Below are 18,865 nucleotides of genomic sequence, written 5' to 3'. Positions count from 1 at the left end.
GAATAAATCCAGAAAATCTCAGTGACTCAAACGAATACAGATGAATCCTGACATTCTCCCACTAATCTCCTTGATACTGATGCTGGCAGTTTCCTCCCAACCCTCCTCCCTTTTCTGTATCTTGTCTCGAAATGTGTTTATTGTGTCATAGTCAAAGTAATTGTTTCTAGACGCGTAGAGCTGAGTAGCTGGTTGTAACAGAATCTGGTAGAGAAATCCTCTCCATTAGAAATCGTAAAACAGACAGGAACTGACCATCGTAGATTCTGTTTAGTATCTGAAAAGAAATTTACGAATCTGTGATATTTTTAAGTTTCTTTCGTCCAGTACTTGTTACGGTAAGGTATATGAGCATTCATATCATTTTACTACTACCAAACAATGAACTGAAATCTTTCTACTGCCCCTATACATTTGCCTTCTGCCTTACGTTTGATACTAGAAACCGGTTGAACCATCTGCATGGAAACTATCCTTTTGACCCCTACTTTCGAGACATATTTTATTCAAGTAATACCATAATGGGAACGTAAGTGCACTATTAGCCAAACATTCTTCACGATGTTAGCCACTGTTCAATAAATTGAAAGTTACTTTCACTAGTCGCTGAAACTATATGTGGAGCGACCACACTTTCCCAAAAATTGTACTGAATCCTTTTAATGTTACATTAGATTAACCATTATATCGTTATTTGTACGAGAATTTAAGTAAGTCTGCAGCAAAGACAGTGCTTTTAATGTGTCACTACAGTTCATGCTACCCTCATCCCCAAATTTGTTGCAAATGGCAGTACACACGTGGAACCAGCCAGGTGCCTATTCATACGCAAATTCAAGCTGATGGCATAGCGGCATAGCGGGAGGAGATAAAATTGCAACGTCTCTGAGTTATATTGGACAACAAGGTTGGATATTTTAAGGAAAGGTGGGTGCCGTATGGGCAGTATAAATCACGTAGCAGGCAATGATGTTCAGAGTATTGGAATATACACTACTGGCCATTAAAGTTGCTACACAACGAAGGTGAAATGCTACAGACGCGAAATTTAACTGACAGGAAGAACTGTGATATGCAAATGATTAGTTTTTCAGAGCATTCACGCAAGGTTGGCGCCGGTGGCGACACCCACAACGTGCTGACATGAGGAAAGTTTCCAACCGATTTCTCGTACGCAAACAGCTGTTGACAGGCGTTGCCTGGTGAAACGTTGTTGTGATGCCTCGTGTAAGGAGAAGAAATGCGTACCATCACGTTTCTGACTTTGATAAAGGTCGGATTGTAGCCTATCGCGATTGCGGTTTATCGTATCGCGACATTGCTGCTCTCGTTGGCCGAAATACAATGACTGTTAGCAGAATAAGGAATCGGTGGGTTCAGCAGGGTAATACGGAACGTCGTGCTGGATCCCAACAGCCTCGTATCACTAGCAGTCGAGATGACAGGTATCCGCATAGCTGTAACGGATCGTGCAGCCACGTATCGATCCTTGAGTCAACAGATGGGGACGTTTGCAAGTCAACAACCATCTGCACGAATAGTTCGGCGACGTTTGCAGCAGCATTGACTATCAGCTCGGAGACGATGGCTGCGGTTACCCTTGACGCTGCATCACAGACAGGAGCGCCCCCGATGGTGTACTCAACGACGAACATGGGTGCACGAATGGCAAAACGTCATTTTTTCGGATGAATCCAGGTTCTGTTTACAGCAACATGATGGACACATCCGTGTTTGGCGACATCGCGGTGAACGCAAATTGGAAGCGTGTATTCGTCACCGCCATACTGGCTTATCCCCCGGCGTGTTAGTATGGTGTACCATTGGTTACACGTCTCGGTCACCTCTTGTTCGCATTGAACAGTGGACGTTACATTTCAGATGTGTTACGATACGTGGCTCTAACCTTCATTCGTTCCTTGAGAAACCCTACATTTCACCAGGATATTACACGACCGCATGTTGCAGGTCCTGTATACTTTCTGGATACAGTAAACGTTCGACTGCTGTCCTGGCCAGCGCATTCTCCAGATCTCTCACCAATTGAAAACGTCTGGTCAATGGTGACCGAGCAACTGGCTCGTCACAATACGCCAGTCACTACTCTTGATGAACTATGGTATCAATTTGAAGCTGCATGGGCAGCTGTACCTGTACATGCCATCCAAGTTCTATTTTACTCAATATACAGGCGTATCAAGGCCGTTATTACGGCCAGAGGTGGTTGTTCTGGGTACTGATTTCTCAGGATCTATGCACCCAAACTGCGTGAAAAAGTAATCACATGTCAGTTCTATTATGATATATTTGCCCAGTGAATACCCGTTTATCTTCTGCATTTCTTCTTGGTGTAGCAATTTTAACGGCCAGTAGTGTAATTCTCAAAATTGCCTGACATGAAATGTCTGTTGGAGTAAGAGAAACTAATCCTCAATATTGATTCATACACCTATGATAACAAGTGACGCAACACGAAGGAATCGACAGAATGGCACAGAAAGGGGTGAATTATACTGGCACTAAAGTCTTTGGTCACTTACCAAATAGTATCAAAAGTCTGACAGATAACCAACAAGTATTTAAGAAGAAATTAAAAGAATTTCAGAATGACAACTCCTTCTACTCCATAGAGGAATTTTTAGATATAAATTAAGAAAAAAAAGAAAAAACACAAAAATATTAAAAAAATAAAAAAATAATAAAAAACAAAACAATAAAAAAGTTGTTATATTAACTTAAGTATGTTAAATTAACTTAATTATGTCATGTATTGGAAAATTTGACTCGTTCCACATCATTACGAAATATCGTATTCATGATCCATGGAACTAGTATTAATGTAAAAAAAATGTGTCTCTTTCTGGAACGGAAATCAGTAGATGTGATGTACATATATAGACAAACAAATGATTATTATTTCGCAAAGAAATGGATAGCTTATTCAAGAGAAAGCGCTTCATAAACTGAGCAAGTCAACAACATGTTGGAACACCTCTCGCCCTGATGCAAACAGTTATTCGGCTTGACGTTGAATGACAGAGTCGTTGGATGTCCTCCTGAGGGCCGTCTATCTCTCTCTCTTTCTCTCTCTCTCTCTCTCTCTCTCTCTCTCTCTCTCTCTCTCTCCTCCCCCCCCCTCTCTGCCTCCGTACAAGGCATGATCTACTAAATACGAATACTGTCTTGTCCACATCTGTAATGATTAACCTTAAGCAGTTCATTCAGACAAGCTTTGGGTGAAGATAGTTCAGTTTTACACTTACGTTGCCAGGAGTAGAATTGCGTTTCAGAGTGCTATCTGTGATGATTGTTTCTAATTCCTCAATAATGAACATGTCAAGGCTTTTATTAAAATAGTGAAGTGTGTACAAACTAACTATACAACTTCAAATCAGCAATCAGTGTCGTTTTCGTCTAATGCTGTGGTAGAATTTCTTAAATAATGATGACTGTAATAGTTTACATTTACAGGAGCTTTTGAAAGGAATGTTCTTCTGCATGTGATGATGTAATTAAAAGAACAAGGTGATGTGACCAATATTTATACGTAATTTGCATATCCTTCAATTAAAGAACTTAACAATACATCACTTAAGCTGTCAACTACTTCATGCTCTAGGCTATTGGCGGTGGAGAACGTTACTTTCAGTCTATATGACATTAGCAGGTTTACTATTTTTTATATGTCAAAAGCCGCGTGGGGTAGCCGCGCGGTCTCAGGCGTCTTGTCACGGTACGCGCGGCTCACCCCGTCGGAGGTTCGAGTCCTCCCTCGGCCATGGGTGTGTGTGTTGTCCTTAGCGTAAGCTAGATTATGTAGTGCTTAAGCTTAGGAACGATGACCTCAGCAGTTTGGTCCCTTATGTATTTGTGGAATCGAGACTGCCTCCCTTTGCGTCTGTTTTTCTAAATTTGTCTTTGACCTAAGAATTTCGTTAGTCATTGAAATATATACTGACGTTCTGACATATGTCTGTGCAGCCTTTACTGAGAGTAATTTGGTTGACAGCTGTCCTGGGTAACGTAATGTACTGTCTTATTCCTGTATGCTTTGAAGCGACGGCGCAAGCAGGCAAAACAGGCGCCCAGTAGTCGTTGTAATTACATACACAGATCCTAATAGGACATGGAAATATTATGAAGATGCTCTGTCAAGTGTACTTAGCACTGATGACTATTCCCAGATCATTATCTAACTGGTGCGTAACTTTCTTTCGATCCTTTTCTGCTTCTTCGGCACTGTAGTTGGAGAATCATTACGGCAATCTGCTGTTGTAATCTACAGTGTTCGTTACACAACCTCTGTGACATTTTAACACATATTATACCTAACATTTTAGTATCGATTCTCAAATTCTGCAAGAGCAACAAACCTTTCTATGCGTTCGTTCTTTTATAGCTGCATTATTAAGTACAAAAGCTGGTTTGAGTCCTCGTGAGCAGAGATTTCTTGCCACATCATCTAAGTGTTTGTTCTTACTGCTATACGTCCACATTACATAAATATAAATATAAAATAGCAGTAATAACTGAACTACCCAAGTGTTCTCCGAACTATGCAAACACTGCCAGAATTATGTTTTCCTTTTGTTGCGATCATGGGCCGCTTCACATAGGATTACAGAATTTTCGTAAATGAATGAGTGCTACTTTATCCTTCACATAGAAACAAAAATCGTAGAAAATCTGGAAAAAAATGGAGACGCTGGGAGACGTACTCGTCCCTTGAAGATTTCTGACTGATATTTATATCACAGCACACTCCAGCACACACTGGATTCAGTAAGTAAAGAAATGGCTACTCGACATGAGAAATAATTCTCGTGCGTTCTTGTCACCGTCGTTTGTACCAATAACTGCAAACACAATACACTATGTAGGGAAAATATTGTGGGCTACGCTTACAAATCAGAAGAATGTACTAGAATACTAACGGCTTGTTACACTACATAAATGTGCGAATTGGGCCATTAGACAATGCGTCCCCGTGATGCTGGCGCTGTATCCTGTAACATCCCTCTCTTGTCACTAACCGCTACATTCTTTTGCTACAGAGATTATTTACAATTTTTCGCTTGCCATGCACTGTTCTAGCGTTAATTCCTAGCTTGTAAATACTTCTATTATATGGTTGTATGATTATTAGTCTGATCAACGGTCTTGGCAGTCTACCCGCGAGCTTTACTCTAAAGAAAATTTTAAATGAAGCAATGTCACACTACATGATTGCCCTGTGGTATTTCTTACTTGAGAGAATTTACGTATAGAACCACTTAAAACTTCTAGGCTTAGAAATGACATTTTTTTCAGCATTTACCTTCCAACAGCTTCTATTGGCGTGCTTGTTTTTTTATTCATTTTATTTAGGCAAAAACGTTGATAAAATCTTGAAAACTCTGTACGTTTATTACCTGCTCGCATCTGAAAGGCAGATATATTCATAGTTCAACAGTCAGCGATGTAACTCCTTCTGTTCACTCTTTTCGTTGACCAGTTTATTCCTAGTACCTTTTGGTTGGTATGATGTTCTCCTCTGCATATAGGTCTATTTCCTATACATCTAGTCTATTTCCTTCAGCAGATACGTATGCCACAAATTGTCAGTAGAATAGTTATTTCTGTTTCAGCTTTAACCGATGAAAACCACCCAGATACACCCATTATTTCATAACGACTCATCCAGACATTTATTATCTTCTTAGCTGTGCTCGGCTGTGTCTGATTTTCACTGTGTTCTATTTCAACCTACTACTCAATCTAGGTTAGTCAGAAAAGTACATACAGCTGGGTATTTAACCCTGCTCGTCATTGCCACTTTGCCCCTATCTATCAAGTTTATTTTGTCAAGCCTCTCCCTCTTCAGGCATCGGCTCCTGTCAAACTAAACTTTTCACACTAGCTTTCCCACACATACTGTATATCAATGAACGTGGATTTCCGTTTAGACACCATTAAAATGAAAGCGGCATCGGTAATAGTGCAATGGTTGCGTGTCTTCAAGAAATCATAAATTTCCAATACATAGCTCGAGAGGATAAAAAGAAACCGTGCACACACAAATCGGGACTATGTCGTCGGCAAAAATTTGATTACCACCGACAGAATTTTGGCAGTGCCACTATCTGACCAAGAAATTTTCAAAACAGTGACTCATCGTTTACGTGTCAGATACCTTCTTCGGATCTGATCCACTACCAAAACTGCTGGATGTTCCTGTTCTGCAACAATAATTCACATGTGTTACCGCTTCTGCAATCTACGGTGCGTGTAAGTACGAAAACGTGAACCACATGGAAAACCAGTAGTAAGCAAGGAAGGGTATGCTGGAATGTGGGAGGATATGAACTTCAAGTATATACTATAAAAAGGTTAGAGGATGTAGATAAAGAAAAGTTTGGAGATATCATATTATGAACGATTTGTCAGAGCACTAAAAGACCTAAGTCGAAACACGGTTCCTGGAGTAGACGAAATTTCGTCAGAATTACTGGTAGCCTTGGGAGAGCCACCCGTGGCCAACTATCCCATCTGATGTGCAAGGCGCATGACACATGAGAAACACCCTCAGAATTCAGGGTATAGAAAAGCCGGTTCCAAAGAAAGCAGGATTCGAACCTGCAACCGTAGCGATCGCGCAGTTCCAGACTGAAGTGCCTAGAACCGCTCGGTCACTGCGGTCGGCGAAGTGTGTGGTAAAAATCGTAGACCGAGACCAAGAGGTGAGTACACTAAGCAGATACAAAAGGATGTTGGATCAATAGTTATTCGGAGATGAAGAGGTCAGCAAACGTTAGGGTAAATGCATCAAACCAGGCTTCGCCTGCTTAAGGAAATTCAGTTATCATTGTTTATTTCTCTTTCGCATCACTGCCACATAATGAAATGGAATACGAATTTTGTAATATTCCGTTTGAAATATTGCTGATAGAGGTTACTATTCATTCCCATTTACCTTTTGTAATTGGCTATGTATTCTATTCTCTTCAGAAGCATAAATCAAGCCTTATCCAGTATCTCAAAACAACTGCTAAAGGTTGTATTTCATCCAGGACATTTCTGTATAACTTTTCATAATAAACATGTCTTTTACGGCCTTAGTACCGATACCATACTCCCAAGACTATATGGTAATGAGGATGTGCGACAAGATTGATACGCAGGTGATCACATTTCCCTCTAAATTATGTGTATTAGTAGTTCCGTAGTTACAAAAATTTTCTCAATTTTGATGTTATTGAACTACGAAAAACTATCATCTGTTCTCTCAGTCATCTTAAAAATATTCTCTAACTGCATAGTACGATCGGCATGTAGATCTCAAAAATAAATATACTCAGATCATTGGCTTTCTGTTATTTACTACTGTTTCCACTCTTCACAACTGAACGCGAGCACGAACGTTTCTCACTAACTTCCCTGTGGCCTGTGGCTGCGGGACGTCGCACAAAGGACACACTTGTTGCACGGTGGAAGACAGACGCCACGAACGTCGACGACACGCCTGGAGCAGCGAGAAAAATCTGCAGTGCCCGAGCACTGTCTCAGTACAAGGCATTTTGCATTCAACGCTCATTACACACACCTCATTCTTTCAGGATTTCCACCCTTAACCCGGACAACTCATCTTCCAGACATTATTCGTTCTACAGACCCCAGAAACCCCCGATGTATTTCCTGGTACATCAACACCTCATACTGCATAAAGACTCACCTTTTCTATAACAGGGGACCATTCAAACGCTGTCTCCTTTGTTATCCATAACAAATCTTGTGTCTCGGAAAATCTAAAAATGCTTCTGATAAGCCAATATTTCATAGCCACCATGTCAGATCATTCTTCCACAACTTTCCACACTTTCCTATTGTTATCCACTGATATTTGGGAAACTCATATTCTAAAGTGCCATCGTTCCATTTCTGAACAATTTCTTTTCCCTCCAGGGCCTCTTGCAGATATACTCCCCGTATCCATGAATTATATGCAGAATTCAATTTTACTCCATGTATTACTGCAATATTTCCATTTTAGGCAGTCTGACCAAACTTCTATCAGTTTCTTTCTCAGTTTTTGTGCCACATTGTCCTCCGTTTCGAATGTAACTTAACCCACCGCCTATTTTTTTTTTTTTTTTTTTTTTTTTTAGGAAAGGATAGCTGTGGTGTCGATAAGTTCATCTTTGATCCTGTACAAGATGCGTCTAACGAACCATACTACATACATTACTTCAAATATCCCCGAGATATCCGAACTTTTTCTTCCTTATCCTTTCCATCCCGATCCTAGAACCTTTCTTTCTCCCCATCTAAACTGATAAAATAATCACTAACATTCTCTCATTGTTTCATTGATAATTTTTTTTTTCGTTTACTGTTATATTCGTCAGCGTATCATTATTATTCTTAATTTTTCTACATAACATTGAATCTATGAATCATGCCGTATCGTAGTGGCTTGCGTGCCTCAGAGACACAGATAGCGGTACAATAGTAGCAGCAATATTAGAGGGGTGTCCGTTGAGACGAATGACGAACATGTCGTTACTGAAGACGTGTGTCAGTCTGTTCAGTAGTTGCAGGGCAACAGTCTGAATGATTCACTATTCTAGCCTTGCAGCGTCAACCAATATGGCCTCGCTGTGCTTCCTGGCCTTGCGAACAGCCGAAACCAAGTTGAAACGGAAACTAATGTTGTTACTTTGTCTGATGGTAAGAATCTCTGCTGTGTAGCTATATATTATGGCATATTCTTGGTTAAAATGTTGTCGAATGAAAATAACCCCCTATTCGGAGCTGAGATAGGGAGCGACATAACTTTTATTCTGCTGGTCGGTGTGTGGGATACTAGATCCGTTATTCGAGCAGGTAGTTTTCAAAGTTTAAAACGTAAATATGTAGTCTGAAGTTAGATATCTTGGGTTCTAAGCAAACAAGGGAAAGCTGGTGTCGTGGGTGGTGTATAAAAGGGCTATACAAGGGAAACTAACTAAAAGCGATTTGATCGAAAGGAAAGAGGACGTAGATGAAGATGCAGTAGGAGGTATGATACTGCGAGGAGAATTTGACAGAGCACAGAGAGACTAAGCCGAAACAAGGCGGCTGGGCTACACAACATCCTTGACTAAACTACACCAAGAAGAAATGCAGATGATAAACGGGTATTCATTCGACAAATATATTATACTAGAACTGACATGTGATTACATTTTCACGCAATTTGAGTGCATAGATCCTGAGAAATCAGTACCCAGAAAAACCACTCTGGCCATAACAACGGCCTTGATACGCCTGGACATTGAGTCAAACAGAGCTTGGATGGCGTGTACAGGTACAGCTGCCCATGCAGCTTCAACACGATACCCCAGTTCCTCAAGAGTAGTGCCTGGTGTACTGTGACGAGCCAGTTGCTCGGCCACCATTGACCAGACGTTTTCAATTGGTGAGAGATCTGGAGAATGTGCTGTCCAGGGCGGCAGTCGAACATTTTATGTATCCAGAGGTGAGTTCAGCCCCCTTACCAACAGCACTCGGCAGACTCGGACGATGCCCCATCCAATTGCTAGCCAAAGCCGCCAGAACATAACTTCGGTGATATGACGAGAACCGGTGTTGCCACTGTGGCAAGGCCGTTCGCTTAACAGAAAGGGTAGGTCAGGTGATGTTGAAGGAATCTCATTAGAAAACGAAACACATGAAGTAGTAGACGAGGTTGTTACTCAGGCAGTAAAATAACTAATAATGAAAGTTAACATTAGTTTAGTTTAGTTGTGTCATGTTCCATAGATCATTTTCACCATTATTTTATCGATATGATGTGGAACAAGTCAGATTATAATATATAGTTATATATAGAACTAATATTAACATTACTGAAATTTTTAGTTCTCCACATGCATCTACATTTAGAGGTAAAACTTTTTTACCAGTTCTGAAACAGAAATTTGTTTATGGAATACGAATTGTCCAAAAGAAATGATTTTAAGCTATATTTAAAACTTCATCTGCTACCTGCCAGACACTTTATGTTGTTGGTCAAATAATCAAAGGTTTTTGTTGCTGAATAATGTATTCCTTTTGAGCAACTGAGAGCTTCAATAATGGGTAGGTAAGGTCATTTTTCCTTCTAGTGTTGTACGTATGAACATCACTGTTCTCCGCAAACTGAGATGGATCATTTCTAACGAATTTCATTAGCGAATATATGTACTCTGATGGTACAGTTAAAATACCTAACTCCTGGAATAGATGCCTACAAGATGTCCTTGGGTGAACAGCACTAATTATTCTCACTGCTCTCTGTTGTGAAATCAATACTTTATGTCTAAGTGGTGAGATACCCCAGAAAACCGTTCCATAAGACATTACTGAGTGGAAATATGCAAAGTACGTTAGGAGACTGATCTGTTTATTACAAGGCTAGCGATTATTCGGAGAGCGAAAGAAGCTGAACTTAATTGTTTGAGAAGCACAGTAGCATGCTTCTTCCAGTTCAAGTTGTCAACAATGTGGACACCCAAAAATTTGAAGAAATCTACCTTTTTAACTGCTCCCTGTTCATATGCTACATCAATTGTCGGTAGAGAGGATGTATACATACTGCAAGTGGCAAGAAAAACTCTTGTGAAGAGAAATTTTTTAACATGCATTATGGATTTCAATCTTAATCTGGAGATATTTGACTGGAGTACAGCCATGTAATGAAGTGAAACGTAGGTGACAAATGGTTTAGACAAGAAGAGAATAGGAGATTTTGTAATATGTTGCTACAGAAGAACGCTGAAAATTAGATAGGCAGATCACAAAAGTAATGAAGTGTATTGGGGATATAAGAAATTTGTGGCGTATCCTGAATAAACTAAGAGGTCAAAAGACCGCCAGTTTAAAATTGGAGGGAAGGGTGCGAGGTAATGATCGTAGAGGGAGACCAAAATATGAATACAGCAAGAAATTTCAAATGAATACAGGTTGCACTAGTTACTCGGAGATAAGGACGCTTGCACAAGATAGAATAAGATGGAGAGCTGCATCAAATTAGTCTCGGGACTGAACCCACGATAAAAACAACAGCAACAACCACATGGTACTTCTCTGACTCTCTAATCACTCTACAAAGCTCTTCATCATACCCACTAGGAAAATGGGGAGAAACGTTTACTTCGTTCATCCGTCGAATCCTTGATTTCTCCAACCAGTCGAATTAGTTTACACTACTGTCAGTGCTACTTTCTCAACTATGACCTGAGTCATGTGACCCAAGGATCTCAGTAGGTGGTCAAAAATGGTTCAAAAGGCTCTGAGTACTTTGGGACTTAACGTCTCAGGTCATCAGTCCCATAGAATTTAGAACTACTTAAACCTAACTAACCTAAGGACATCTCACACATCCAAGGCAGAGGCAGGATTCGAACCTGCGGCCGTAACGGTCGCGCGGTTCCAGACTGAAGCGCCTAGAACCGCTCGGCCTCTAGCGACCGGCAGTAGGTGGTCCCCTACTAGTATTCTGCCTGCTCATTTCTTCTCCACTACCTGGCGCTGAATGCAGTGCAGTGAATGACATGGGTTTCATTCTGATCAAAGAAAACTTACTTCTTTTACAGGTATAAAAGCGTCTCTGGCTTTCGTAACTATCCATTCTTGAGATATCTCCAACTTGGCCTTGATCACAGTCCCTAATACGTTATCTGTTCATGTACTTGCCTTTTTCCGTTTTTATAAATTCTTGTAACACTTAAAATTCCTGCCCATCTTCTGCACTTATTTGTTTGTCGTATCACGCCTTTTACAACTAAGGTTATCGACATATCTTCTGCTTCACGCAAATCTACCAACTCTGTTGGAACGGAATTCAACTTTTGTAATTCTTGTTTTAAGACTTCTATCCGACCACTAAACCATTCCTTTTTACCCTTCCTTCAATTCGTTCTACTTACTCTCTCCGCTTTTTCATCAACATATCCAGAATTATCTGTATATATTCCTGCATTTAAAAAAAAATTCTCTTTATCTTAGTTCCTTGATTTGGGTTTCACGCTACTTCTGTTAGTATTGAGGCGAAGACTGAATTTTAATGTTTTATGTTCTCATCACTTAGAAGCGGCCCGCTACGAATCCCTCCCCTGTGCTAGTTCCTACAACCCACAGAGCCCAAGCGCTATACAGCATCTATTATTTGTTGCATGTGTAGCAATCTCAGTCTTCCCTTGCAGCATTTACCCTCTATAGCTTCCTAAATTATAACGGAAGCTATTCCGTGATGTCTCAGCACATGTCCTATCACTATATCCCTTGACTTGTCGGTGTTCTTCACATGTTTCTTCCTCCGCCGATTCTAAGAAGACCCCTGTATTATCAAATGTCAAATAGATGGATTCTCTTCTCTTGAGGTTTTCAACATAGTCCATGATTTACTTCCATTTACCTGTGTGCTGTAAGCGTACATTCTCAGAAATATCTTCCTATTTTTTTATGGCCTCCTTTCTTCGTCCATCACGTGTTACTTTGCTTCAAAGGTGACAGAGTCCACTAACTTCCTCTCTGTGGTCACCAACTTTTACGTAAAGAATCTCGCTATTCTCACTCTTCAGTACTTTCGTCTTTCCTCCGTTTACTCTTAGTCCACATTCTTTACATTCTATTCACCATATCCTTTAATTCTTCTTCATTTCCACTGAGGATACTAACGATACCAGTGAACCTTACCTATGAAAGCCCTTCACCTACAATTTTTCTGCTACTCTTGAAACTTTTGTGTATTTATGTCTTAATTTCTTCGGATAAATATAGCCCTGTGTTACGCCCTTTTTATGCGAGTACTTCGCTCTTAGTCTTTCTGCCTTAAAGTTCCTTCTTGGTACTTGCACATATTGTATATTACCCAACTTTCCCTAGAGTTTATTCCTATTTTTTCCAGCATCTACCACTATTTTACACTGTCGAATGCTTTTTCTAAGTCGAATCACATGAATGGGGCTTAATCTCTCTTAAGCCTTGCTGCCATTATTAATCGCGACGTTAGAACTGACTCTCTGGTGCCTTCATCTCTCCGAAAGACGGAATGATCCAACAGCTCCACAGATTTGTTTTCTCTCCTGGACATTGTTAGAAGTTGGGTGCATGATCTTTTAAGCTGATAGTGGGATGGTACTCGCAATTATCAGTCCCTGCTGTTCGTGAGATTGCTTAGGTGATATTTTGCAGAATCTGATGTTACACCTGCAATCTCATAGAGTCTACATACCAACTTGGTTATTTGGATGCCACTTCCCCCAATTATTTAATTAGTGTCTTCTGCCTTCTTTGCTCTCAAGTCTTCCAGATCTCTACTCTTTCGTGGATCAGTTAAAATATTATCAAAAAATTTCTTCTCTTTCCAAAGATTTCCTTCCCATTGCCTTCCTTGTACCAATGTTTGCCTGTCGAAGTCCGTTACTTTTTAGTTTCACCATCAATTGAGGTAATAATTATCACAGTATCTATACCCTTACGGAACTTCAAACGTATCGAAAGACTCCTTAGAACTTCAGTATCCCTCTCACCGTATTGATCCTTCCGAAAGATTCTTGTAAACTTCGGTCTAGTCTGCATGAGTGCTAAATTGTGTGCTGAGTCAGTATCTGCTCCTGGTTTAGCCTCAGAATCCAACATCTTATTTATGAATCTCTGTCTATGATATAATCGTGCCGAAACCATTGCGTCCATAGGAGCCCTTCCCATGTATACAGTCTCGTCTTGTTTTTGAATAGTCATTAATAGTAGCCGAAATTAATAACATAACTTGTTTCGTCTCTCTCTTTTCTCGCCCTTCCTAGCAGGCCCTCATTCTCCCTTAACTCTTTTTTAATTCCTTCCCGTACTACAGTGTTCCAGTGTCCGATGATTGTTAGATTTCCATCTCTTACCACAACCTGAATTACCCGTCTGGCTATATATCTAGCTTTGTCCAGTCTGATTTTGACGTTGGCATTTTTCACTAAACTGTTGTTGGTTATTACTGAACTGTTCAAAGTAACTTACTCCCTTTACTGTATTCCAATTCTGTTCCAGTTACACCATTTTTCACTGATGTTTATATCATCGTATATTATTCTGACCGAAAGTCTCTCTCTTCCTTGCACTTCACTTCTTTCTGCTGGCGTTATCCCGTCTACTATGGGGTCTGCTTTTTCAGTCAAGGAAATCCTTAAGGAAGTTTTGTGCAGCATTGCTTTGTGAATAGTGTAAATTCGCCAGTATGTTCTCGTGTTTTAACAGTTTGTGTATTGTATTCCCTGAGGCTAATTTCTAGGTCCAGCCCAGCATTTGGCTACAAGAGAAGGGGAAACGGTAAAAAAGCAACAGTCAGCGTGGCCGGTATATCAGTTCAGCATTTTTAAGCCATCTCGGGTGGCGAGCACCCAGTTTTGCAAACTGCAGTGCACGAGCAGGTGTTCCCTTTCACTTCACTTTCCTAAAAATATCTTATCGAATTGTCACATTTCTTTTCTATCACGTTAAAACTTATGATACCTCACGCTCCGACGTGTAGAAATTTAAATTTTTATTGGTTATTTTGTCTATGTCTTACGGTTCCCTCCTCCTCGACTATCCTCTCCCGGAACCTCAAATTTGAACTAATTTGATATATTATCTCTGTACAGACATTATCTTGATACATTCTGAGTTACATACCACATGTCCTTTGGATATACATTATTGGCCTTCATTGCACGGGTCCTTGGCCTTCTGTTTCCTCGTGCCGTTGAACATTGATAATTCTTCCGCTTTTTAGGAGAGATTTCCCACCTCAGGGACAAGATGTTGCCCTGAAACTGTGCGTGCTCCATCGTCATCCTTTACAAGTCCGTTGGAAAATCTTGAGTGACTCAATATTATACAGAAAGACTATATACGCCATTAATGATGATTTTTATTCAGGTACAAGCAGTGCCTGAGATCGGTCGTGGGACCGAAGAAGTTCTGATAGCTCGTCACAGACTTTTCCCCTGGATCTCACGTCCAGTCACCGTTATGAGTATGTTACTTTAAACAAAATCACTGTTTATTTCACTCAAAGTACCCGGTCTTGTTTTTCCTTGAGATAACAGTGTCCTCAACGTCAAATGTTCGTTAAAGTATAAGCTTTGCTCACCATCTTATTTCTTTGCTTTTCAACATCAGTGACATTTTTGTTTTCTACGGTAAGTTGAAAATTGTTCGTCTGAAGTTGTATAACCTAAAAAGACTGTAGGCTCTGATCTCTGGACTTCCTTTTGCAGAGCGAGGACTTCAGTGTGGTGTTTAAGTGTGCATCTTTCCTTCCGATTCCGTGCTCTCGCCTGTATCTTTACTGCTGGGCAGCCAACAATGTCACGGAGCAGGTAAGTACCGGACCAAGAGGAAGCAGACATATCTGCTTCTCTCTAAGGGTAACAACACAAGTACGTAGGCAAGAAGCATAATACTAATAGGAAAAATAAATTAATTTTCATAATTCTCTTGAGAGTTCAATCGAGTTACAATATTTCGTCTTTCCTCCACTCGTCTTGCAGAATTTACTTCAAATTTTGTCTCTCCGGTGGTATACTGCTGTATTGCGCAATTTCCTACCATGAATAAGTATATAAATATTACATGTACCAAAAGCGTCCCAAAGATGCTGAAGCAATTCAGCTTGAAAACTCTTGATGACGGAATTGTCCCGAGAAAGTCTGTTAACAAAGTTTGAAGAATTGGTTTTAAATTATTACTCTACGAATATACTTCAACCCCCTACGTATCGCTCACATAGGGATGACAAAGATTAGAATAACTACTGCACGCATAGAGGCATTCAATCATTTTTCCCGCGCTCCATTCTTGAATGGAACAGGAAGAAACCCTAATAATCATCCTTTTTTTAGAGTAAGGAATTGCACAGTTTGTATTAGATTTATGACGTGAAGCTGCAATATACTTTTCTGTGCGTTAGCTACAGCATTTATCATTTGTTCATACACTGATGACATAACCACAAACACATCTGCTACTTTCAGTACTAGTTCACACAAGCTTACAAATGTGGCTGCTCCTTATCACACACCTCCATAAACCTTTCAGGTTGTCTTCGTTTTCTTTCATCGTACTTACCATTACACTTATCCCACTTAATGTGGATCTTGGTAGTGCCACTTGGTCCTTAGTTAACGTCAAAAGATCCTTGGAATTCATCTCCATATACTCTATGTGTTCCTTGTAATACGTAGCATTAGTCTGATGTAGTGTTCCAATCATTATTTTTCGTACCTCACCGACGAATTTGAACATGTCTCTTTCCTTTCTTGTCTCGTATCTTGTTAACCGGTCTACGACCCTCTGTAAGTCTTATCCTTTCTACCTGATGTGTCATCTGGTGGTCTAGCAAACGATAGTTTATGAATCCTACACTGAATTCTTCTGACGTGTTTCTATATTTTTTATTGCTAACTCCCATATCTTTCAGCCTTCGGAAAAGGTTGAGTTATATCAACTAAATTTACGTCCGTTACAGTCCTCCTTGTGTTACTGTATATTTCTACTTCTTCTAAATCATCACAGTACAATCCTGAAGAATACCTATTTTAGTAGATCTTACTATGACTCATAGTAGCAATATTATTATCATTAGTGCTGATAGTATTCTTCCTGCGTGTGTCATACCTGAAATTAGAAATATTGTTTTAATAAGGTGACATGCACCTTTGTTTCTCTGTTTCCTACTATTTTTATGACTACATTTTGTGTTCCTATTCTAACTGCTTCGTGTGGCCCATGACACTGTTCATCTTGTTTGATGGATCTTCCAGGTCTTACTGTTTCATTGTACAGTAAGGCTTTATCATCTACTCTGAAACCTTTTGGATTTTGAGGTTTATCACACTGTTCCTCTTTAGCCGTTTTGTTTTGTATTATTGATTATCTTGCTGCATTATGTGTTTCTTACATTCAAGCTTACATTTCGTTCACATATTACTCATAATCGCAATTTACTTTTCTGATTCTTATTTTGATGTTCCTGGAATGTTTATCCTTCTGACATAAATCAATTCAAACTGTTTGTAGTCCATACTACTGTGTGGTGTAGTATTGAAAATGTAAGTTGCGTATGATACTCACTTGTCCCATGCAGGTTGGTCACCCGTCACGAAGCATCTTGGATACTGAGGCAGTTTACGACGTAGTGCATCGTTTGCCTTTGGATGGTATGCTCTTATGTGCTTCTTACAAGTATGCAACAATTTACAAACTCTCTTGAAAATATCGCTTAAAACATTTGAACTACTGATGGAAATCCACATCTCAAAAAAAAAAAAAAAAAAAAAATGGCTCTGAGCACTATGGGACTTAACAGCTGTGGTCATCAGTCCCCTAGAACTTAGGACGAATTAAACCTAACTAACCTAAGGACATCACACACATCCATGCCCGAGGCAGGGTTCGAACCTGCGACCGTAGCAGTCGCGCGGTTCCGGACTGCGCGCCTAGAACCGCGAGACCACCGCGGCCGGCCCACATCTCAAAAACTATGTGCCCTACAAATGCTTCTGCTGCCTCAGCATCTTCACGTTCTATTAGCATGGATAACGTGGACTTACTTAAGTTGTCTTGAAAAGTTAACACATTTCTATTACCTGTGCCTGACATGTCTAAAGGGCCTGCAGTGTCTATTGAACACTTTGCGAGTACACTTTTAACTGTATTTTTTTTATTTCTGGCAGTACTTTTTCTTTGCCTGTGTAAGCCTAATCTTTTTGCATGACTGATATTACATATGTATTCTTATACATTATGTTTCATTCCTCTCCATTTCTTGCACACTTTTATCCTTTCGAAGGCTCTTTTCATGCCCCGGTGTCCTCCCAATGAATTATCATGCATTTTTTGTAGTATCCACTGCTTTTCCTTGGGGCTACTGATACCGTCTCTACACGTCGTAGTTCAGTCCTCGCTTGGATGTGTTGTATGTTCCCTGACCGTTCTTCTTCTTCTTGCCTTCCAGCTGAACTTTGTCAGTATAGATACTCTCAGCTGGGCGTATCCTACGAAATGTCTGCACTGGAATTCAGTCTACCCGGCTTGTAAGTCACTTCATAGTCACAATCCTCAGGTTTACGTCTCCTCTTCAGAAGTCTTGATCTAGGAACCTTTTACACTGAATATTCATGTTAACGGCTTAGTCTGTTATCTGTGTAAACTGTCGTCCATATATGGACGGTCACAACTGCTGTGCTTCAGTCTCGAACCGCGCTACCGCTACGGTCGCAGGTTAGAATCCTGCCTCGGGCATGGATGTGTGTGATGTCCTTAGGTTAGTTAGGTTTACGTATTTCCAAGTTCTAGGGGACTGATGACCTCAGTGCTCAGAGCCACAACTGCTGTAATGCAAATACCATAGCCAATAATTCTTTCTCTGTGGTACTATAATTTATTTCCGCACTGTTTAGAGATGTAGATGCATACACACTGAGAAAATCTTCGCCAACTTTTTTGCATTGACCACTGGTAGAGGTAAACTGCTCACCTCTGTTGTCACTGTGACGGATTTTACAAAATCTGGTACTGAAGCGGTGGTGGGTTAACTAGCATCTCCTTCAGTTTGTCAGTCAGTCCATTCATATTTTACGCCTTTCTTTAGCAGTTTGTGTAGAGACCTAGCCATTTTGCTAAAATTTGCAACAGACGGGTAGTATTACTTGATAAATCCTAGTAACACTTTGAATTATTTCGTTGTCATCGGCTGTGAAAACAGCTTAACTTCTCCCAGCTATGCCATGTGAGGTGCGATCCCTTTTTGTGTGACACAATGACCTAAGAAAATCATTTCTATCCTTAAGAACTCACACTTACCTTGTTGTAGATTTAACTTCTGCTCTTG

General features: G+C 40.2%; 1 protein-coding gene across 1 annotated transcript in view; it reads left to right on the top strand.

Annotated features, from left to right (window-relative positions):
* Positions 1-18,865, top strand: part of LOC124545814 (odorant receptor Or2-like) — a 48,412-nt gene that overhangs the window by 8,647 nt on the left and 20,900 nt on the right. The window contains exon 3 of the mRNA XM_047124761.1: positions 15,252-15,353. Within this exon, the coding sequence (XP_046980717.1) occupies positions 15,252-15,353 (102 nt within the window). The remainder of the gene's footprint in view (positions 1-15,251; positions 15,354-18,865) is intronic.

This window comes from Schistocerca americana, chromosome 8 (genome assembly GCF_021461395.2).
Source record: "Schistocerca americana isolate TAMUIC-IGC-003095 chromosome 8, iqSchAmer2.1, whole genome shotgun sequence".
NCBI lineage: Eukaryota > Metazoa > Arthropoda > Insecta > Orthoptera > Acrididae > Schistocerca > Schistocerca americana.
This window is presented reverse-complemented; position numbering and strand designations above follow the sequence as displayed.